General features: G+C 43.3%; 1 protein-coding gene across 1 annotated transcript in view; it reads right to left on the reverse strand.

Annotated features, from left to right (window-relative positions):
- Nucleotides 1-3,669: 3,669 nt before the first annotated feature.
- GNA13 (G protein subunit alpha 13) overlaps nucleotides 3,670-23,403 on the reverse strand; it is a 29,444-nt gene continuing 9,710 nt past the window's right edge. The window contains exons 3-4 of the mRNA XM_005026091.6: nucleotides 13,304-13,354; nucleotides 3,670-8,600 (exon numbers count right to left, since the gene is read on the reverse strand). Of these exons, the coding sequence (XP_005026148.4) occupies nucleotides 8,028-8,600; nucleotides 13,304-13,354 (624 nt within the window). The 3' untranslated portion in view covers nucleotides 3,670-8,027. The remainder of the gene's footprint in view (nucleotides 8,601-13,303; nucleotides 13,355-23,403) is intronic.

Genomic DNA, 23,403 nt, shown 5'->3' on the forward strand with positions numbered 1-23,403 from the left:
ATAAAAGATAGTGGAGATGATTATGCACTGATTTATTACAAGCACAACGAACGGCAACATTTCGCTTGGAACAAAAAGAGGATTTAGGATTTGCTAAATTCTGGAGAAAATGTTTCTCCCTTAGTATTGCAGAGGTGAGGGAAGAACAGTCTGCTTGGGTCTGCTGCATGAATAAGAGGAAGTTTTCCCCTTAATTCTAGACAATTTTTAGCAAATGCCAGACATGAGCTAAGAAGGCTGTCGCCGCTGAAGGCTCGCTCAACTTGCTCCCATGCAAATCCTGATCTTACCTCTTTGAAAATGCTGGTTTCTTTGAAGGTTCTGTTTGCTTGTTTTCTTTTTCTTCGGGGAAAAAGAGAGGTTTCACCAGAACGGCCATCAATTCGTAGCTGCTTCCGTGATTAGGTTTGGATTAATGTAAGAGACTCAAGATCGTACAGAAACAGTGCAAAACATTATGCCTAGGCAACCACACAAAGATCTGTATCGTTTACAGCTACTGCCTTTTCTTTCTATAAAAGCTTAAAACAACAACTCCCAAGCAAAGGCTGCGGGTACAGAGTTGAACCTCCCGTCAGGGGCGCTGATCACACATACTAATTGTGGAAGTGCTCACTGACTTCACAGCCTGATGTGGTGAGTTGCTAGAGATAAATTGTTTGGGGCTGGTGTCATGCCACAAACATCACTGGTGTGGTATACGTCATGTATGGAACACAGCACACGAGTCTGGGGGGGGACTTTTCAAGGTAAAACACACCCCTGATAGAGAGGTGGCTTTCTTTTACATGAAGTTAACTGACTTCCAGGCTGCAGGCAGCCTAAGACAGTGAACACAGGGCAGAGCCTGTAACATGGCTCAGAGACATCAGAGGTTTAGTCCAGTACTGGATTGGAGAAATGGGAATCGAGCAGGAGTTTGGCTGTAAGCAAAACTTCAACAGGAAGGGGCCCACGAAGACAGTGAGCATCTTCTGTGCTGGCCAGACACAAGATCCACTCTGCTCAATGCTGGAATCCAAAGAGGGATTCACTTCTGATGGGTCCACAGACTCTTAGGCTTCCTCCTAAGTCCTAAACGAAACAAAATCAGTTTGTGCTGATCAGCATCGTATTACTGGGCCCTGTTGCATCACATTTTAAACCCTCCAGCCAGAGAAATTAGGTTTATGCACGTCCTGTGCCTGCTGACAAACACATTCCTACCTTACCCTCCAGTGCCCTGCAGCCCTCGCTGCCCGCAGGGCAGCAAACACACAACTTGCTGGGGACAGCCTGGGGCTTAGAGGTGGTACCCTCTGAATTTTAATCTTCCAAGTGCCAAGCTGGAGGTTGTGCTGAAGTAGAACTCGGAACGGCTGACAGCAAGCTCCCGTTCCTAGGCCGAGGGCTCAGCTGTTGATCAAACCGCTCCACTTCCTCCGCCGCGCGGTTGCTTGGCCCCGAGCGCCTCCGGCTCCATGCATGGGCGGCGACTGCTCCTCCCGGCCGAGCGCGCAGCTTGTTTCTGCTGGATGTTTTGATTCCTTATCTCCGAGTCATCGCAACTTGTTTACTGAACTCAAGTGTAAGGATTCGGGCTCCGCCGCAGCAGTTTTCACAGGCTGGAGCACGAGGCTCGCTCTGCGGTCTTGCAAGAGCTTTTCTTTTGGCTTTAGCAAGTAGGAATCAGAGAGCCCAGGCAGCTGCTAGTCACAGGAGTTGCAATCCAGCAAGAACAAATGTTTTGCCCCTCATTTTTCAGTGTGCATAAAAGCAAAAGGGAAGAAAGAACAAAAGAATCCAATACTATCTAAAGTTAGGCACAAAAGAACCCCACACTGCTGCAGGACCTTGTGGGACTTTGGCTAGCTGGACTCTTACTAGTTTCACCTGGTAATTCACATTTTATATATGGTGCAAACATCTTGTGTGGAAAACACCTGAGCAGTGCCTTAGGTAGGACATCCAGAAATAACTTGATGCAATTACATATTTTTTTTTCAAGGAAAAAATCCTGCACCAAAGACATGTCTAATTTCCATCCCTACCCCCTGAAAAGCTGTCCCCTGGCAGCTGCTCCTCCAGCACTCAGCCCTTCAGCTGCCCCAGAGCTGAGCACAACCCACCAGGTCCCCTCCAGGAGCAGGACCCAAGGTCAGCTCTGAACCGTGGCCATGCCCAGCCCAGGCAGCAGGGAGCTTTCGCAGCAGAACTTCTCTTGATTTTTGTTCCCTTATGGCAGTTATTGTGTAATCACCGAGTTACTTTAACAGGAAGGAAGAGGCTCAAAAACCCAACCTACTTTCACTAGCGTGTGCAATTAGGTGTTTTGTTAAATCAAGAGCTTGATGAAAGTGAAGAAATTTCCACTTGCTCAGAAATCCACAGTAAGTCCTTCCCTGCCCCTCCTCTGGCTCTCCTTGCACTGTCAGCTGCAGGTCCCTCAGTGCTGTGAGGTTACCAGAATTCACAAGTTCCTGCTGAAAAGAACAACATTACTAACCAGGTGCGCTAAAGGAGCTTATTTTCAATCACTGAGAGCATGCATATTTCAGAAAAGTCATTTTACATGACCAGCACTCAATGAATCCTCAGAAGGCCCTCCCAGGCAATAAGGAAAAGGCATTCCTAATGACAGCTTTATTCACCCAGTCCTTAACTAGAAGCCTACATGAACCTTGAACAATTACTCTTGTAACACTGGATTTATTTTCTAAATATCTGGTAAGTTCTGGATGTTTTATTCCTCAGGTAGCTGACTGCATCTCATGAAACACGGTAAGAAAACAAGCTTTCAAGCAAACCTGAATTGATTTTCAAAGCCAGAGCACCCCCACTGATGTCGTTCATTTGCTAAAATGATTTTGGTGCAGGAAAGTGATCGAGTGATAGGGCTGGAGTTCTTCAGAAACAACTGCTCTAGGAACCAGAGAGACCCAGAATCAAAACTGCACTGCAAAGCAGGGTAAAGTTTCCGGTCATATTTCAGGGTTTTCTCGCTCACAGTTTCAGAGAGCTGAGGTGTGTCCTTGCCATACATGAATTCTGCTCTTTACAGTGCAGAAGGGAGGGAGGAGAACGCAGGTTCCTGTTAATCCACAGATCTACGTAGACCCAAGAACTTTTACAGCTTATATATTACCATTATCGAGACAAATATTCGTAAGAAGAACTACCCATATACATCAGCATGACTTGCTCTGAGCATTTTCAGAGATTTCGTGTTCACAGCACCAGGCAAATCTCAGGCCTATGAAGGCTGACAAGGAGAAATCACTGTTTTGCTGCAGAACAGCCAGCAATCCGTTTCTGGAGGAGGCTGAGGCTGGCTTATTCAGAAAACAGCTAAAAATAATTAAAGAAGAGCCTAACTCTGCAATACCGAGATACATGATTTATACAGAAGCATGCCACCCACACCAACACACACAAGCGTCATCAATATTTTAAATATTGAGGACCAAACTGGTTGCCAAACGCAACTTCAGCAAATTCACTTTTACTGTAGGAAAAGCAATCAGGAATCAGCACGAGCTCTCTTAGCAAAGAGCTTGCTGGGGACCAGAGACCTTCACGGGTACTTCCTTTGTTTGAAACACAAGACATGGCTGAAACTTAACAGAGAAATCAGTTGAAAGCCTCCACACATTAAGGACAAATCCAAAAAATGATTTCATCATACCAATATGAGGCTGTATATGTTTATTCATTGTCAGTAATTTTTGTACACAAGGCAAATATTAATAGCTGAAAGGCAACACTTTTGGAGAGTATGTACAGAGCGATGTACAAGCAAATGGAAGAGGTTTTAAACTAATTGATTTAACCGTTTTATAAAAAGGAAGCAATGCTTTTTCTTCTAAGCCATCCCTTAGAAATAACTTATTGCCAATCTTAAACTAAAGCAAGGAGAAAAAAAAATTTACAATAAAAAGTAGTCCCTGGAAAGTTTATAAAAAGTTAAACATATAAAAGTGTAAGCCACAAACATTTATACAAAGCTAATACAAATCTTGGTTTTGTTAAAGATCTATGAGGTTGTTACAAAATATATTTTTACATAAAGGCTTCACGTAAGGTAAGCTCTCACTGCTACTGAAAGCGCAGGAAAGCGGTTTTAAATAGTCTGCAATTCATTTTCAAGTACAATGCAAAGAAATTGCAAAATGGCACTGTATTGCAATGCTGTGTAATTAAAAAACAACTATGTTAATTAATGGTACCATCAAACAGACAAGACCTGTAAAGTTCACTTGTGGACAATTCGGTATGGCATGAAGCTTCCGATCTGGAACAGGAAACGTTACTGGCGGAAAATGAACAATTTGCAATCAACCTTGAAGAGAAACAGCTAGAGGAGTCTCCTGATGGCAATGGCCACATCAAACGCGTACAGTTCTCAGTCTTTAAGCAGTGAGTTGCTTCTAAACACGACGAGCAGAAGCAGTTTGATAAGCTCTTCGGAACTGATCATAAATACTATTATTAGCCAAGTGTCACGAAGCTTGAAACACTCACCTCATCTGAACAATTTGTGAGGATAATTCTGATGGGCAGAATTTAAAGCCACTTACTAGACAAACGAGTCCAATATACAGCCATTGAGATCAATGAACCCACCTTTTATCTTTTTTTTTTTTTTTTTTTAATCAGTGGGTATTCCGAAAGAAAGCTTTAAGTCTTACACAAGCTGATGGCTTATGCTCCCACATACAAGACATAAAAAAGTACAAATTTTTAAAGCCCTGATGAACAGCCACAGTTTTAAGGTATCAGACAACGCAGCTGAACGCACCGCAGCCGGGAACAGTCCCAAAAACACCGATTTCACCTTCACCTACAGGAGGACTGGACAAGACAGTGGTATAAAGTTTTGTGAACCTTGCTTCCCCACCTTCACTGGAAACATCTCCTGCCTCCGTACCGCAGACTGGCTGCCACTAACGAGTGTGACTCTTACCAGCCACGTGTGACTTGTTCGCTTGCCTCAAGCTTCAGAAAAATAAAATCAGTCTGCTCAACGACATCAGCCCTTCAGCTCTTGTACCAAAATTAAATCCCGCTATGAAGGAGTTATATTTAGAATGAAATCAAAAAGACAGACAACAGTACGTGATGTGCTTCTTTTCAGGTAGCTAATGAATAGTGAGTTTGGAGACGGAGAAGCCCGATGTTGATTCACGTTGTTTACCCAGCACGTTAACCTAGGAACCATGTAAACAGTTACAGCAAGGCTGCTTGCCTCACTCCCTGGAAAGAAGTGGGAGTGGGAAAGGCAAGTGATTTGATTCAGTAAGTTCATTAAAATTAATTCATTGCTGCCTGAGATTCACATAGTGCTTATCTCCCAGGGCCGACTTTGGCAGAAGTGACCCAGCATTGCTGGGCCCACCTCGCTACCTTGCAGGCCCTGGTGTTCACAGGGAAAATGATCTGAAAGGATTAAAAACAGGGAGGGGTTGGGTTTATTTTTTGGTGTTGGTTCAGGGAGAAGCCTGCTGAGTATTTTTCCTACTTTAGCTAATACCAGAAGTGTCCAGTGCCTTGGTGATACTGATTACATCCTTAGACTGACATCAGTTCTGAGGATCTTTAAGTAAATTAACAGGTCCCTAGACAAAAATTCATCAACACTTCACATAAAACTGATTTTAGACTGATTCCTGGTAGTTTTCATCATCATCCAATACCCAGTCTTTAATCATCAAGTCTGACATCCTGCAAAACACCTACTACAGACCCTCTCCAAATTAATGATTTTAATTAGAGCAGACTTAAGTCTCTTTTCAAAAGAAACTTGTTCAAACAACTGTCAGCAATAGAAAGAAAAAAGTCTCTTACTCCTCCTGTTGATTTGTTCCAATGGTTAATTGCCCTCACTCCAAGGGTGTGGGTTTGTTCAACTTCTGCTTGCAAACAATGGACTTTGTTACACACTCGGAGGCTACTGGACAGAGGTTTGTTGCCTGCTCACACAGCACTTAGAGCTCAGCCAGATCAACCTGTAATCCTTCCCCAGGGAGGAAAAGGGAGAACTTTTGGACCCTCATTACGTGCACGTTGCCCAATCCTTCAAAAAGGGCCACAGAGGGTATTTAAAGGCCTTTAGTTCACCCTTCTTGAATTGCTGACATATGAACTGAAGACAAAACCCAAAGTAATCATATTCATGCCTGCTACGGAGGCAAAATCTCCATTAAATATCCCCATCTAAAGATTGTATTAATCCTCTTGACATCAGTGCTGCACTGACTTCCTTGAGAGGATTATGCACTGACTTCTCCAAAGCTCCTTTCAGAACCCTTTCTTCCCAAAATAGTGCCTCACCGCAGACACTGCAGACTAATCTATGACTACTCCTTGGATGATATAAAAAAATAGAGGTCTTTCAAAGCACTTAACTAAATAAGAACACACCATTCCCCTTCCGCAGGCAGGAGAATGAGGTCCAGAGATGTTAACACAACTTACAGTCACAGTGAGGAAAGGCTAAGTTCAGGCAATGGGCAGTTTTCCTATGTCCTAACGTGCTCACAGCTGCAGGGACACTGCTCCAAGCAATGAGGATATCACGTCACTCCTCTCGCCACCCACGTGCCGTGTTAATAAAAACTCCTTGAAGGAAACATTGGCCAGCATCACAATCCACAGGAATTTGCCAGTGGCAAGCTGAACTGACTAAAGCTACAGCCTGGGGGAGACTTGGTAGCGGCACTACTTAAAAACACATTGGCACCTTGGCGAGCTCACTCAGATGCATGCTGCATGAGGATTTCTGGGCAAGAAGCATTTTCTTATTTTGTAATCGTATGGCAACAGTACCCCCACCCCCCAAAAAAAATTTGAAATGGAACTTTTGGTAAAGTATTATTAGTCACAGCCAGCACTCGGGAGTATGCTGTGCAACGGATTTGGCTCAAGTACACTTCGGACTGGTAGACCCCATTTGGGAAGTCTCCCAAAGAACCTCATCAGCTGAAGCACGTTCTGCTGCGATATGTTGGTTTTTCCCTTTAAAAAAAACATTCATCTTCACGGTGTCAGCTACACAAGGCCTCTGCTGGGAACACACACGCTCATAAGGCCACTGAAACTGCTGTAGGAGGACAGAACACAAGGAGGCACTTAGGTCTGCGAGTACTTCCATCCATCACCAGATGCTTACGACTGAGAGGAGGCACACTACGATAACCCAGCGATATATTGAAGCGCTTCAAGAACGGTAAGGTACCTGCACGTAACATCTGGCTCGTGAAGATCAGAAATACAAGTTTAGCTTGCTCCCCCTTCCCACATCCGAATTTCAGGAGGACCATCTCATAGTGCTCTGTGCTTCACCATGGCTCTGAGACGTCGAGTACTTACGCTGCGAAGGAGTGGAGCAGTGTGCTGTGCCTTTCGCTGATCCCTCGTCTCGGGACTGCTGCCTGCACGGGTACTTCCTGCCAGATGTCTGTAGTTCCCAACCTAAGTATTTTTAAAGCGTATCCTAGTCAAACCCCATGCAAAGATTTATACTTGAATAGGAAGTACGTTACACCCAGGATTTCTAGCTTCAAATACACGATTCCAGCAAGGGATTGATGGGTTTGCTAGCCAACAACAGACCTGAGAAATCGTAAGTCAGCTACGGTATCACAGTCTTCGTTATGAAGTCAAATGTGAAAAGTTTTCTCCCCCCAAAAAATTACTGCCAAAGCTTAACAATTGCAACGATTTCACTCAAGTTTGGGCTTGGAATTCTGAAGGTGGAATGAATTTTCTAGGATAATGTACATGTTCTTCTCAAAAGGTCAAATTTAATCACTTTACAGGTAACTTAGACATAGGTCTGCTATGAAATTACAACTTGAGTCAACTTGAAGCTACACTGGTGGAGATTAAGCCTGAATTACTGCAGAAATTGGCAATAATGTGTTCAGCAGCAGCTTTTAGCCACATATCAAGAAGTCTGACAGGATCTGAATTTCTCTATTCCTGCTGTAAACTCCTAGTTAAAAAAAAAACACACAATAGTTACTCAAATAAAAATGTCTCTTTGCACATCACTGTAGCATAAGCTGCTTGAGGTTGTCGTGAAGGATGGTATCCTTGACATCACGGAAAACTAGCCGGATGTTTTCTGTGTTAATAGCAGTGGTGAAGTGGTGGTAGAGGGGCTTCTGCTGCTGGTCCCGGCGTTTGGTACGAAAACAATCCACCAGGAATTTTTGGACATCTGTTAAGCAGTGGGGATCCCCTTCAAATTCTGGAAAATAGTCTTTGATGCTCACTTTTTGTACTTTTTCCTCAAGCAAGTCCGTCTTATTTAAGAAGAGAATGATGGAGACGTTGCTGAAAACCCGGTTATTGACTATTGTTTCAAAAATGTTCAGGGACTCCGTGAGGCGATTCGTTTGCCGATCCTCCATAAGCACTTGGTCAAACTCACTTGAGGACACGAGGAAGAGTATCGATGTGACGCTGTCGAAGCATTCAAACCACCGTTTCCGTTCTGACCTTTGGCCACCTACATCAACCATTTTGAAAGGAACATTTTTTATTTCAAAGTCGTACTCATGAATCCCTTTTGTGGGTCTTCGTGCCAGCAGAATGTCTTGCTGTGAGGGAAGGTAATCCTAAAAAAATAAAGGAGTTTGGTGATTAGGACACAAGGCACAGGCATGATGATCGCAGCTGACCTGCAATCAAGAGCAAGCTTGCAGGGGAACAGCATGAGCTTTTGAACAAACGTACACACGTATGTATATTTCTATTCCAACCCAAGCATTTTTTAAAGATCTAGAGTCTAAAGCAGAAAACACATCCCATGCTAAATCCAAACATTTGCTACCCGCAGAGAACTGAAGCTTTCCATTCGCCACATGACAAGCATCCCTGAACAACCCTGAAAGGTGTCCCAGCAGCTCCTCATGCCAGTTCCCCTCATTCTGTATTCTTTTTGCTTCATTCATCTTCCCATAAATCTGGAAGACAAGCTTGGCACCAACACCAGAACGCAGCAAATGGGGTCTCAAATAGGTTTCTCAAACCAATACCCGTGGTATTATCTTATTTTAACTGTGGGCACTCGATTTTCCCCATGTTCTCCTGCATACTGCACAGCTGCCTCAAAAAAAGAGCTGTTCCAGTAATTGTTAAGGCAATCAATTAACTACACCAAAAAAGCCAAACCTAAGCAACTTGCTGTGTTTGTACCTTGGATTTTTTGGATCCAGCTGTCCAAAAAAAGCTCTTATATTAATTAGCTGTATCCTATCTGAGCTCCCACAGCCTGATTTTGCCTAAAACATCCTGTGCAATCAGAACAGGGAGCAGCAGGCAGAGGAGGGCAGCTTTTTGCAGTAGTACAGTCTAGGAGGCACCAGGGACTCCTGCCCCTCCAGCCTGCTTTCTCCCCCAGCATTAAGCAGGGGCTGTACGAGTTCCTGCAGTTTTTACACAATCATTGTCAGCAGATGCTTACGAAAAGCCAAATTCTTATTAGTCAGCTTTTGATGGCATGAAAAAAATCAAGACTCATACTGGCGATTTCTTCACTCTAAAAATTACATTCTTCCATATGGCCCAAGCCTTGTGCTATTTAAGAAGTGCACCTATAACAGCTGGTTGGTGCCAAAGCCTACAGCTTTCTTGTTCCCTTCTTACTGAAACTCTTCCTTACATTTTTCCAGCATTTCTCATAGCTTCAGAGGGAGTGGTTTGGGTTTCAGAGCTGGATCTTTACTCTCTTCTTAGTGAATGATCTGTGGCCTTCCTTTGGCACTGCCAGTTACCAAGCCTGAAGCTTTTATGAAGATGTGTAAGACAATAGCCCACAAAGGTTGATTCAACTACTAACCTGGGAGCTGAGGGCAGGAGGCAAACTACACGGTAATTCGAATACCAGTATTCCAAATTTAAGGGAGCTGGAAAAATGTGACCCACAGCCTTAAGAAAGCAACTTAAAAATCATAAGGGAAGTGTAATGCTCCAAAAATTCAAGGATCAAGTTCCTTTACTATGTAAGCTCGAAAGTGAAACTAGCTGGGCTGTTTTGTTTGAACTCCTGAGTCTTAATTTGGAGCTGCCCAGGACTAAGCCCCATATTTTTATCACGGCTTGCAATCACAGAGCAGTTCTCTGAAGCTCAGGCTCCTCACCCTGCACTTTTTGCTGTCCAACTAATACACATCTCGAGCCTGCACCACTCAAATCCATAGGGCAGTTCAACTCTGAAGCAGCACGAACTTCTCCTCAAACTGAGCACCAGACATACTTCCATCCTCTTCTGACAAAAAAAGAAGCAAATATAAAGGGTAGTGAGATTTTTGATATTTGTTAGGTTTATTTTGGGTCTTTTCAACCCAAAACTGTTAGGGAGGGAGGCCAACAAGAGGAATCCTGTGGGCTACCAGAGGAATATATTGTGCAACGTGCTCTAGTGACCCTGTTTGGCAGGGGGCTGGACTAGTTGATCTCCAGAGGTCCCTTCCAACCTCAACCCTCCTGTGACTCTGAAGAGAGCAATGACTATCAAATGGCACTGGGTGCTTGAAAGGACATTTTGAGTAAAGTTGACTGTAAGCACTTTGGGAAGAGAATGTTGCAGGTTCAACGCTTATTTCCATCTTACAAACATGTATTTTTTATTCAGGAAGTTGGTCACAAGGTCTCAGAACAAAACCAGAAAGCCTTAGGGAAGTTCAGGAGTGACTGCTATCCTTAAAGTAAATAAATGAATAAAATCAAATAGGAAGAGCCATATACATAGTCTTCAATACTGGAACGAGGACAAAGCAGACTCTTCTGGGAGCTAGCCCTGGCCATTTATTCAGTAAAGCTTTCAAGAAAAGAAGCTTATCCCAGAATTCCTGACAAATTCCCTCTTGAGTATCATTATTCATTTAAAATTCCTTCTACACTTGCAACCACAACTAAAACATTTTCAAGTGCTTTCAACTTCTACATGCACAGAAGAAAACCTACCACATTTTATCCTCAATAATTGGCTACTCTGATGTAACAGGCTGCAAATGAGTGCACTGGAAGTCAAGTGCTTGGTGTAGAGACATCATTTGGCTACTGGAGGCTAAAAACAACAGCTCCAAAAGAGATCTCCCAGCCCTTTAATGCTCTCTTTGAATGATGATCCTGTTCTTTGCTCCCTCATGCAGAGATCCTTTGGATACTAGCAGCTTGCTCCTACAGCAGCTCTGATACAGCCCTTTGCTCACCGTTGATCCCATGCTCTGTGTCCAAAGCCTGCAGCACTAGGTAAGTCCTGGGCCAGCACCTAGGATTATTTTCCCATGTCCTTTCAGTGTCTCTCCAATGTTAATTTGTACTTGTCCTGCAAGCATCTCAATCCTCTCTACTTTTCTATGCTTTTCCCACTTATGTTGACTGTTTTATCACCTTTTTTCCTCCTTTCTGTGCAGCTCAACTTGTCCGCAAGTATCAGCTCTTCCCAGGGATTCAGACTGACACTGACTCCTAAAAGTGACTTCAGCTTCTTTTCTACCTTTCACTTTCTTCCCAAATTGTTGTCCTCCTCAAATTCACTATGGTCTGCTTTCTTCAAAAGGAGAACTTCTGGTTATCGGGTAGCTATTTCAGCTATCACATCACTGTTTGCCCAGTTAAAATTGGCATTTAAGGTATGAGTAAGATCCAGCCACACCATGGAAACCGATGTCTTGTTATGAGATACTTTGAGTAAGTGTAGCCTGCCCTGGCAGCGGAAGTCACAAGGAGTTGCAAGGAATCCAGTCGACCCCAGCCACTCTTACTCTGCTGAGCTGATTAGATCTGAACAGTGAGTTCTTTTCCCTATGTGCTCTTATCAGCAGCTCCTTTTTTGGCATGAGGCACGGGAGCTCCTTTTTGGCAAGAGGCGCATGAATTGGAGGTCTGTCTGTTTATATGCAATTTAGTTGCAGGCCAGCCTAGTCGTATCCACTTATCAGATAAGAATAGTAAAATACTTACATTAATACAGTTTGAAGAAACAATCATTAGACAAATCTTGCATATAGATAAGAACAAACCAGAAGAACCTATCAAATCTTTCACTCTCAGTAACAAAATGTAGCTGGCGCTTTTTCCACAAAGACCTAACATTTTTGAATCAGATCTTGAAGAATCCTTTGTGTCTCAGTAGCATTTGGTCTAACTTTAAATTGGGAATGCTGTAATTCAGAGCTCAGCACTCCCACAACAGTATCAGACCTACAATGTGTGTGCACACATACCTACATAGAATTGTTGTCCTTCAAAACTACTGACCTCTAGTTTTATGCTTTAATCAAAGGACAGATCAAGGTTTCTAGTACAGGTTTCTTCTCTGAATGAGAAGCTGCAAAAATCCACACCCAAGTGTGCACAAATATGTGGGGGGAAAAATCTTTGAAATTAGAGTGGCATTGGATTCAGAGGCTATGAGAAACCCACCAGTAATGGTAATTTAAGTAGTTTGTTAAAAGTGAATGCAGTTTTTGTATTCTCTTGTAACTCAAGACCTATAAAAATTCAAAGAGCGCTGGAGTTCAAGCAAGATACCTGGGAAGAGCATGCACTCAACAAGATGATCACCAGTGCTCTATTTAGAAAAAATACTGCTTGTCTGCTTTGAACTGGCTGGCTCAAAATTTATTTATCTGCTGAAGAGAAAAAGAAGAATCCTGTTACATCAGGCTTAATTTTACTTATTTGAAGTGGTTTGGATTCCTTCATCATTTGTTACCCATCAGCTGGAAATGACCATGGAGAAACCACCTCCCCACGGAGTTCAAGCTGCCATCCCCTTTTAAAGGCAATTTTTCACATGCTGTTTCTGCAATACAAGACTAATGACTATTGGCATACAGCTTCATCATTGAAGCAGTAACCAGCACTTTATCTAAAAGTATTCTACAGAAGTTTTGGCTTTTTCCCCAGAGAAAACACATTTTATTCCATAGGAAATCTGTTGACTAACTACAGAAAGGTACCCCGATTTGTATGCCGATTTAGCTTCGTGTATAAGTGGGTATTCAAAAATAAAACAACCACCATTTTTGGATATCAATGCATGCTGCAATGCCACTTTAACAATCCTCTGACTGGACAAACATTTGTAACTTGCTTTTTGTTCAATTTCCATAGAAGTTCTATTGCCAAAGACACTTGGCCCTCACAATGCCCTGTGTTTTTGACACATCAGTGATGATCTGCTGAGATAATGGGACAGGCAAAGTTAGCTAAAGTTACTGAGTAGACACAAGATTACATTTCATCTACTTAAAATCCAGAGATTAAAGACCAATTAAAACTCACAAATGGAAAAAAAACACAAACTTACTTGTTCTCCAAGTTTATCCAAGTTGTCCAAAAAGTATTTTACAGATTCCCCCTAGAAAACAAAGCGAAATGTTAGTTAATAAGCAGCACACTTGATTCCAGTGGTTTATATTCTGAAGTCCTGTTAATTCACCTGAATCTAAACTGCTGGAAGCTTTAAATACTACTTTTTTTTTTTTTTCTTAAGCAGCAATCCTAAGTGCACAATTGAAGTTATTTTAGGCCAGTTAATATTTAAGCTTTATAAAGCATAGGCAGCCACGTTTATGGTAGTTAAATTCTTTCCAAGTTTAGCATTGCTAGGTAAATCCTACTGTGTTATTCATAGGGACTACCAAAGAAGCAACCACGCCTTCATTATGAAAAGACGCATTCAATTCCTCCAGCCCTTTGAAGAGTCTGCACATACAGGCACTCAGAGGCGAGGATTAATCATGGGAGATAAGTTAATTTATAACTGCATTGCCTTAAGGTCCCATTCGTACAGGTACCCCCCCCTGTGTACAACAAACGATGGGCAGAAGAGAAACCACAGCAGTTGAAGCATTTTACCAAACTTTCATGTCAAAAACCAAGTAGGACAAGAACCCCTTCCTTGGGATTAGCAATCAGAACTCCCTCCACACGGCAATACTGCATGTTAACAAACCTACCGCACGGCCTACCTTCCGAATCAAGCCATCATTGACCTTGCAAGTAGTAAGGTCGGTTCTTAATGCCTCCAGTAATGCACAACTAAAGCTTGTGTTTGTAACCCTGACTGCAGTCAGCTCTCCAGGCCTCTGTTAGGGTGCTGACATTAAGGAAGAACCCTTACAGGGATGCTGCTGGACCTGAGTTCAATTGCAACAGGCAAAATACACCAATTAAGATCATCACAAAGCAAAGTACCACCTTCTTAGGATTCTCAGCTTCATGACAGAAGCAGAAACGTGATTCCTTTTGAAAGCTCTTGCTAACCAAGCTGTAACTTCACTTGCTTGTTATTAATACTCAAAGGGAACCATCTGTGCTCGCACTCTGTGGACGCAGAGCAGGAATTCTGACCGTGTTCCATCAATGACAAACCCACCAAGTATCCAGCACCGGGGCAGCTACCCCCAAGCCAGACAAGTAAACTAGGACAGCAGTCACACCTCAGTCATGATTTCCTCCTCACTTGAACTTGCCAGATTTATCTAGGAAGACTATCGAATCTCAGTATTAGTCTGTCATCTAAGCAGCAGTGCCAGGCTAGGGTAAAGTAACAGCACAAGAAGGGTTCTGCAACACACCTGAGCCATGCCCCTTTGCAAGGTTTGCAGGTGATTCAAGAGTCACTTCGTGCAGGCAGCTACTGCACCTTTACCGTGCACTCTGAACACCAACCTGTATCTAGGCAAGGCTGAAACGTGCCTTGTGCTCGACACACCTGCAGGAACAGAGTCCATCAGTGATCTATTACTTTATTCTACTTTCCATTTTGACTTAACATGGCCTATTCTCTCTACGGTGATGAGCTGCAGTGGTAACACAGACCAGACTGCTGGGGCACAGCAGCAACCACTTGCCATGACTGCACTGAGCACTTTATACCTACATCTTTTCCAGCACTTCAGAAATCAGTTCTGGTCTCAGTCCTGTAAAGAAAGCGTAGGTGGAAGCACTTTCCTGTTCCACAGGCAACAAAAACACAAGCTTGATGCAAAAATCTATCAGGAGTACTTCTGCTTAGAGCTTCCTTAACAGGAGTAGCAGGGTCAGAATTCAGGCCTTCCAAGTACTAAAACCACCGTCTTCAGGTGAATGTTAAGGCAAAATAAAAGTTAAGGTCAGATTTAATTTCTTGTTTAGGTTCTAGTCGGAGCCGAGAACCCTCCTCCCCCACATGAATAAGTACGAATTGGCCAGATTTCAGATGCGTTAAGTGGAGGCATTCATTCTAGAATACCTGGGCCTCAGAGGCTGTAGGGCTGTGTGTGTGCATACACATATTTTAATCCTAGCTCTTTTTGCATGCTACTTACAGCAATGCTAACTCCCTGAAGAAGCATTAACTCAGCAGTGCTGGAATGCACAACTTGCTACCTCTCCTGTGAATCCCAGGGCTTGGAGCAAGCATGCAAGCAAGCCACTGCCTGGAAAGGTCACAAAGCAACAGAAGCAGCTTCCCAAAAGAAGGGATTTCCAGAAAACACACACACAAAATACATTGTCCTGTAGCAATGGTAGTGCTCTAGAGGCACACATCCAACATCAGTGAAGTAACTGTGGAGAAAGCACGCTGAGAAGACTGCTCCAACTCATAGGCTGTCATGGGTCAAAGTCAACAGCGGATAAATATCATGGTGGCTGGTGTGAAACTCAGGAGACTGAGCTACAAAAACCATCAGCTGCAAGCACAGTGAGGTTAGAGCAGCAGCAGCAGACCAATTTCCCTCCTCCACATCAGCAGCTCACTGGACCTGTATTATCCTTGAGGATAAAAGCTGTTCAGTCATTGGCTTTTATCAATTTGTACATTATCAGGAACTCAAAAGAGCTTCAAATTTATCTTCTGTTCTTCCCTCTATCCCAGACACTCCCCATGTCATACAGCTGCAAGCCAGGGGCTTGACTTGAGGTAATTTTTTCTCAGACCTGAACTTTTTCACATTGCAGGCCAAACGCTGCTAACCACTGACACTCCTGAACAGCAAACTGCCACGATTAACAGATTGTTATCAGAGAGCACTACTGCAATACTGAAGGGTTTTGACACATCTTCAATAAGCTTTAAAAAGGCAGCACTACAAAGCAACCAAGCAAGGCTTTAGATAGCTTTGCAGAGGTTGTAGAGCTGTATGCTTTATGTAATGATTAAGAGAAACCCACAGGAAAAAAAAAAAAAAAAAAGAAAACCAAGCAAAGATTTACTACCAGCAATTAAAGCTGAGTAAGACGATGATCCATTTGCAGTCTCGTATGACAGCAGGTCCAAAGACAGTTTCGGTGTTTGACTGTCCTGATACTAGATAGAGAATGAGGTCTCGCACGGTGAATTGATGCCATGGGCTGTATTTAGGCAGTTGGCTTCAACGTCCACCTGGCACGTTCTAGAATTTCCCTTCAGACAAACTGTAAGCGAGCTGTTTTACCTGACAGGACTCAAAAAAAAGCAGCCGGGTTTCCCCGCTCTGCCCCAGTAGCTCCCATGCGGCTGACCACGTCCTACCCCTGCCACGTGGCCGCCGCAGCAGCAGCTCGGTGCTCCAGCGTTCCCAGCCGTGAGACAGGGGAGCCACCCAAAAACAAAACCAACAGCTTGAGAACTGCAGGGTCTCTCTCCATTGAAGAAGTTGGGTTTTCCAGTACATAACTGTTGTCTTTAAACCCACATTCTGTGAGCACAAAGCACCAAACTCCAATTTAAAAACCTCGTTAAGGCATGGCGATGCAGCCAGCTCACTTCAGGGGCCTCATTCTACACAGAGGTCCTTAACAAGTCACGAAGCCAGAAATAATGCATCTTTAATTCTATTTTAGGGGTCAAAAAAGTATCAGAAAGTTCCTGTGAGAATTAGGAGTGAAGGGAAAAAAAAAAAAACAACAAAAAAACACGTGCTGATTTGATACCTGATATAAACATGAGGTAGGGACCAGCTGCTCTCCGGTACCCAGCTTCTCATCCAAGCTAAACACAGAACATCAGGCAACTGTTAGAGCACAGCCCCTGAAATTTAGGGCCACGAGCACTTTCACAGAACACATTACATCATATAGATGGTGCTACTCACATTATGGGAAGGTCTTAAATTAGCCCCAGGTGAATTTATTTTTTTTTAATGCAGGTGAGCCCTTTCAAGTCATTTTTACAGTCAGCAGCTCTCCACTGCAAACTCCCGAGGTGTGGCTGAAGGTTACCAGCGACCTGTTCTGCTACGTGGACCATGGCACCGAGCCCCTCTGACTTGTCCACTGCTCGTTTCCTCCCACTGAGCTCCGAGCACAGGCCCAAAGACGCCAACACAAGCAAAGTCACACGTGTAGCAGGCTCGAGCACACTTCTTGTGCACGTGTTGACATAGAGCAACTTGAAACGACAAGCGCTGCGACAAAGCCATCTTCCTGAACGTGTGCAGCAGAAACAACCGACCTCTGCTAGCTTCAGACATCTCCCCGTGTCAGACAACTGTGCTCTCCTACCTCCAGTGCAAGATTTAAGTAAGCCGTATTAGAATCTCGGATTTTAAGCGATCCCTTTGCTGGTAAAAGATGCCCTTTTTTGTTCAGGCGAGGCATATATATCTCAGCTGCAACCCTCCAGCCTCCTCCTGATTCAGAAATGCATGTAAACCACAGGAAGTTGACTGTTAAATAACTTTATTCATAACTGTCAAGTATTCCATTTTCAGAAAGGTTTGAATCAAAACAGCTTGTGTGCCTCCTGGAGTCTTATGATCCTTACTGAGGGAAGTCAAGCCAAGTTGTTTTATCACGAACACGCAAGTGATTTATAAGAAAGCACAACTAAATCATGCTCTTATCAAGGTATTTGACATTAGAACTACAGCTTCCCTTCCCGCTGTGTTCATTTCAAGCAGCCTTGCTCATGCCTGTCTGAGGAGCCCGAGTTGTGGGTAACAACCTTCCTGCAAGACGAGGACCACAGCAGTGGTTATTTACCAACAGGACAAGTGCTCATGTGGTCTCCTGAAGTAAAGCAGATTACTAATCTTGTATAAACGAAACATGGCACAGAGAGAGATTACTTTGCTCGAGGCACGAAGTGGTGACATTCTGGACAGTAACCACAAACTATTTTGGGGAGGAAAACTAGGTGAAACGTACAGCAGATGAACACTGCTTTTAAAGCCCGGAAGTGGCACCAATTTATTTGGTTTCCATGAAAACCATGTCAGCAACCAAAACATGATTTGATGACACCTTAAGATAGCTACATGAATTCTGGTTGCTTTGGGGCAACACAGACACTACGTTTTTTTCCCAAAAGCTATCAATTAAAGAAGGGAGAGGAAAAGCATCAAGAAAGATTTAGTCATCACAAGCTTTAAATAAACACATGATTTATCAAACTGCAGTTTGGCTGCAAGTTCAGTGGAGCACACTAAGTTGACAAGACTTAAGTATCTGGAAGAGTAAATCAGATATTTAATGCTAATAGGAGATAGAGCTTGGTTACTAGAATAGAATTACAGAAACCAATCATTTTCTCTTCTTGACCTTATTTGAATTTCTGGGAAAAGAGCAACCAACATTTCCTCTCCTATTACAAACAAAATAACAGCAACAAAAAGCACTATTTTTTTAAAAAAAAAAAAAAAAAAAAAAAAAAAGAAAGCCTAGTTTAGAGGAAGACCAGGTAACTACACTGTTTTTAAGTTGCCATGGATATATCTAAATTAATATTCCATGGATAAACCACCTGTAACTGTGGAAAAGCAGCCTGAAGGAGGAGAGAATGTAGAAAGAACCAGAGCACTAAAATTCTGCATTTTACCCTAATAATCCTTAAAAGCTACACCCCATTATGTACAGTTTTTGCTATTGAAGACTTAAAGACTGAGGACTTTAACAACAAATCCAACAAAAAAGATCTCTAACCTTTATTTTCGAGCCCCACCCCAAACCCTGCTGACTCAGAAGAAGTCTGACTGCAGATCAATAGTGCTGCATTTGAGGTTTTAGCAGTGTTCAGAAATTCCTGTAATAAGCCCAGAAGCAGTTCACGGAGATGGTTTACTCAAAGAGAGGTCTCTCTCACCAGGAAATCTGCACTGAAGAGCACCACAGCCCTCTCCCCCCCAAAACCAGTGATACTCAGAACTCTGCATGAAAGCAGCAGATGATGGAGATGGTGCACTCATGCCATGAACGCACCCAGCCCTAATTAACATGTTCAGCTCATCCAAAATTATATCGATCGTTAGAGCAGTAAAAGCTGAGCCCAGTCTCAAGTCCAGACATTAAATTTGTCCAGTTTCTTTCACTAGCCTCAGAGTTAAAATAATCCTGGTTCCTCCTCAACTCCCATGGTCCTACAACTTAATAATTGTTCACTGCTCCCAGTGCTTTCTAACGAGGGTTCCTCTTTCAAGCATGCCTCAGTCAACAGAAAAGGATGAAACTTCTACACTTTCATAGCAGCAACTTGTTTATTCAAGGAACTGAATTTTAAATAAACAGGTATTTTCCCTATTTTACATTAACATTTCAGTAACTCCCCCGGCATCTCCTGTGGCTGGGGGGAAACCATTTGTTTCCCAGTTGCCATTCCTCTGCTCTGACGCTTCATGCACCGCTCTCTGCTTAGGGAACAATTTTCTTAGCACTGTTTCAGAATGTACAGTAAGCTTATACAGTAAGACAGCCTTGTTATAACAGTGCTAAGATACTGAGAGAAACACATCACATAAGCAGCAGTACTTTTACTTACCAAACTGCAGGCCTCCATCAAAATATTTGAAAATGTGCTAACAGAAAACATTTCCTGAAGAGAAACGTTTCCTTTTTCTAAGTGTTAATTATGGACCAAGTTATGTTAAAACCAGCACAAACCGGCACTCCTTCCCAAAGCAGCCCCCATTTATGCCCACAAAAGCAGGATTGCAGCCTTGTGGTACAACCAGATCCAACAACTGATCTACATTAAACTCATCCCCCCAAGAAGGGAGGGCAAACTGCTTGAAAACTGCACTGCTGCCAGTGGAAACATTAATGAAACAGCAGCCTTAGAAGGGGATAATGCACAGATACCTTACGTCAAGACCAGACATTTTAGGGTCTCCTAGCTTCTTTCTCTCCAGTTCAACCAGCAGAACAGCCAGCTCAGTTCTGATTTGTCCATTTTCAAGATAAAACTTAAGTGTATTGGGATTAGTCTCGGCATTCTTTTTTTTTTTTTTTACTGACCTGGAGAGTTTCAGATAGAGACTACATTTGCTTTTATAGGGGCAACAAAACAATTCTTTTCTCCACCAATGCACGTCACAAATGCGTCACTGCTCATCCTACCTCTGCTGAGAGCACTATCCTATTTCCTCTTTTCAGCACTTCCTATGTGCAGCTCAAGTTGTGTTTGCCTTTTTTCAGAGCAATCAGCAATGCATCACGCAGCGTAGAAGTGAAACCTTTCTTGCATTCAGTCACGTGGCTGAGTGTCTGTCCTCAAAAAAAGAAAGGTTTAAGCCTTGATTCAAGAAGTAGTGATTTGAGAAACCGTTTGGTCGTAGAGCAGAGTTTGGATTCACAGCAGCTGGATGCAATTTGGTGGAGGGGGCTCCGTGTGAAGCTCCAGAAGAACCAAGGAGGGAGGACTCTCACGTAGTTATTTCATGATTGGCATTTTTATCTTGTGTAATGGCACTAACAGCGAAAGGTGAAAAAGTTTAAGAAGGGTTTTTAACCCAACAATATCCCTTTAATCTATTATCCCCTATTTACCGGGCAATCCAATTAAAGCACAATTCTCCAAACGTGGTTAACGAACGGAGGTAGACAGAGCACGTCCACATGGGCGCCTGCACTGCAGCCACCCCGCAGCACCTGCGGGCTGCTGGGCACCCAGGCACATGGGAGCTGCTCTGGCTGCCAAACCCCAACAGCTGCGCGTGGAACAGGGGAGGCAACCAAGCCACGTGTGCCTGAGTCAACAGCAAACTGCTCGAAGAAGGCCCTGGCAAAAATGTTTTTCTTGCACCAAATCTGGTGTCGCACTGCCCTGCAAAGCGCTTCACTGCCTTAAAAAATGCCAACCTGGCGCCGCTCCTAGCAGTTTTGAGTTGTATTACAATGAGGCAGAAAATCCAATTTCATTTTTCCTAGCTAGGTACCCCTCCTCACTCCTGGAGGGATTTAATTGCCAGCTTCCTAATAAAGTTCCCTTACAAGTAAGTATGAACATTCACTACAGCTTCTAGGCGAGAGCAGAGACAACTTTGCACTAAAACCTACCGAACTGCAGTCGCTTCTACGTACAGTACTCAGCTGTGACATCTCCAGCTAACTCTGAAAGATTGGTCAAGAAGCAGAGCAGGCCATATTCCACTAGCAGCTGAAAATACTAAAAAACAGAGTAGCTTTAGGTTGTACCAAGTGATGTGCTGTTTGTGCAGCCCAGCAGCAAACCCCAGCCACACACAGCATTTATACCGGCAGGCCACAGAGCTTCAGGACCAGCTCAGGAGCATTCTGAATGTGAAGCAAACAGCAGGCTGCTGCAGCCTCCTCCAGAGATCAGAGCCAGGTGAACAAACGCAATAAACGGCAGCTGGGACACGGCATCTGCAAACCCAGACCATGCAATAAAGATGCTTACGTTTGCCAGAACATGAAGAGAAACCAATCCATGAACACGAATTAGGACACGCTATCCACCCGATCAGGTGCACTTCCTTTCTTCAAAGACCTTTTTACTCCCTCCCTATTTACAGATCCAAACTCCTCTTCTAGAAAATTTACTTTAGGAAAGACACCAATACTTTGTGAAAGATTTTCAAAATTTCATTGACGAAACAACTCTCCCAGGTCACAACACCCCCCTGCAGGCCTAGCAGAAGCCATCCGAAAAGAGGCACTGACCGAGATGAAACAGCCACCTCCCAATTACTATTTACACTCCGGGAAGCATCTATATAAACTCAATGTTTTGCACACAACACAGACTGGAACCAGACTGTAAACATTTGCTCCTCTTTCAGTGCAGTGACCCACTGGCTCCATGACTTCATGTGTTTGCAACTCCAAGTGCATTTCATCTAATGCTGAAGCAGGAGTGAGTCTGCAGATCTGCCATCCATCATGGAGAGAGAGCTCTGCTCGCTTCCAAGTTGGACAGGACTGGTGAAGGCTCCAAAAAACACGAGAAATATTTGGCATGCGGAAACACATCAGCACTAAAACTGGTCATGTTGAACTTTAAGATGCTTGAAAAGCATCTGATTGCATATTCTGTAAACTAAATCATAACGTTTTAAAAGCAGAACCCTAAACTAGACACTGATGCAGGCACTGAAGTATCCCTAGGATTCAGTTTTACAACACACATTTGGTTTCTATTTCAGCCTCATGAGAAATCCAGGCGACCAAATGCTTTCTATTTCCTTCCTCTGCCTCAATTAGCAGAATCCATTTCAATTAAGTTTTGGTACTTCTGTTTGCAAACAGCGCTCCAGCAGCAGAATTAAGCATCTATAACATACAACATCCCAACTCTTGTTACAAGCTATCTGATAAGATTCAGCGATAAATTTACTATGTCTTATGAAAGACCTACAAGTACCATTACGTGAACGTTAATTTCTTTAAGAAGTAGCAAAGTTGCACCCAAAGCACTCAAAATAATAAAGTCAAGTCCTGAAGACTCCCTAAACAGCAGCAATATCCAAGAGGCTGTGAACATTTTGCAGAATTTAGGATTTTGTACTAGCAATTAACCTACTAAAGCCCCTGTGCAACTGTTCCACGGGGTTTTGTAGCAGGCCTCTGGCTGGCAGAAGGCAGCAGCACGCTGCTCCTTCCTTCCCTGCAGCTTCTGCATCCTCTCCGTTCGGTCACCAGTGGGTGATCAAACACCACCACGTGTCTCTAGGCAGCCTGCTGAGACTGCAGGCGGTTTTTTAGAATCATTTCTCTAGCATCATTAAATGTGGGAGAAAGACACAGAAACTCACACGATTGTGCCTTCCCGTACCTCTCACCAAAAAGAGAATTTGTGGCCTTGGTTACAAGTCAAGGAGGAGGTGCACGACACTCTAGCTACTTTAACAGAAGAGACTCTACAGTACCGGGCAGAAATTTAAGACACGAATGCCTGACGGAGAAGCATGCAGCACGGTACAGTGAATTAAGTGCTGCAGAAGGCAGCTCACTGCCTGTTATGGTCCACATTTTTACTTCTCTGAAATTGTTAAAGTTGTCAGGCTAAAAGCATTGTGATGGCAAAAAAAAAAAATAAATCAGGTTGTTTCCTGCATTTAAAATTCCATAACCTCTCAGTCATATTACCCGATGCTTATTGTTGATTAGAACATATTAGAATTCATTTAGGACCTTCTTTAGCTGCTGACAGTCTTCAACTTCTTTATTCACCACTTAAATTTGTTCCACAGAGCAACTTTGGTT

This window comes from Anas platyrhynchos, chromosome 19 (genome assembly GCF_047663525.1).
Source record: "Anas platyrhynchos isolate ZD024472 breed Pekin duck chromosome 19, IASCAAS_PekinDuck_T2T, whole genome shotgun sequence".
Taxonomy (NCBI): Eukaryota; Metazoa; Chordata; class Aves; order Anseriformes; family Anatidae; genus Anas; species Anas platyrhynchos.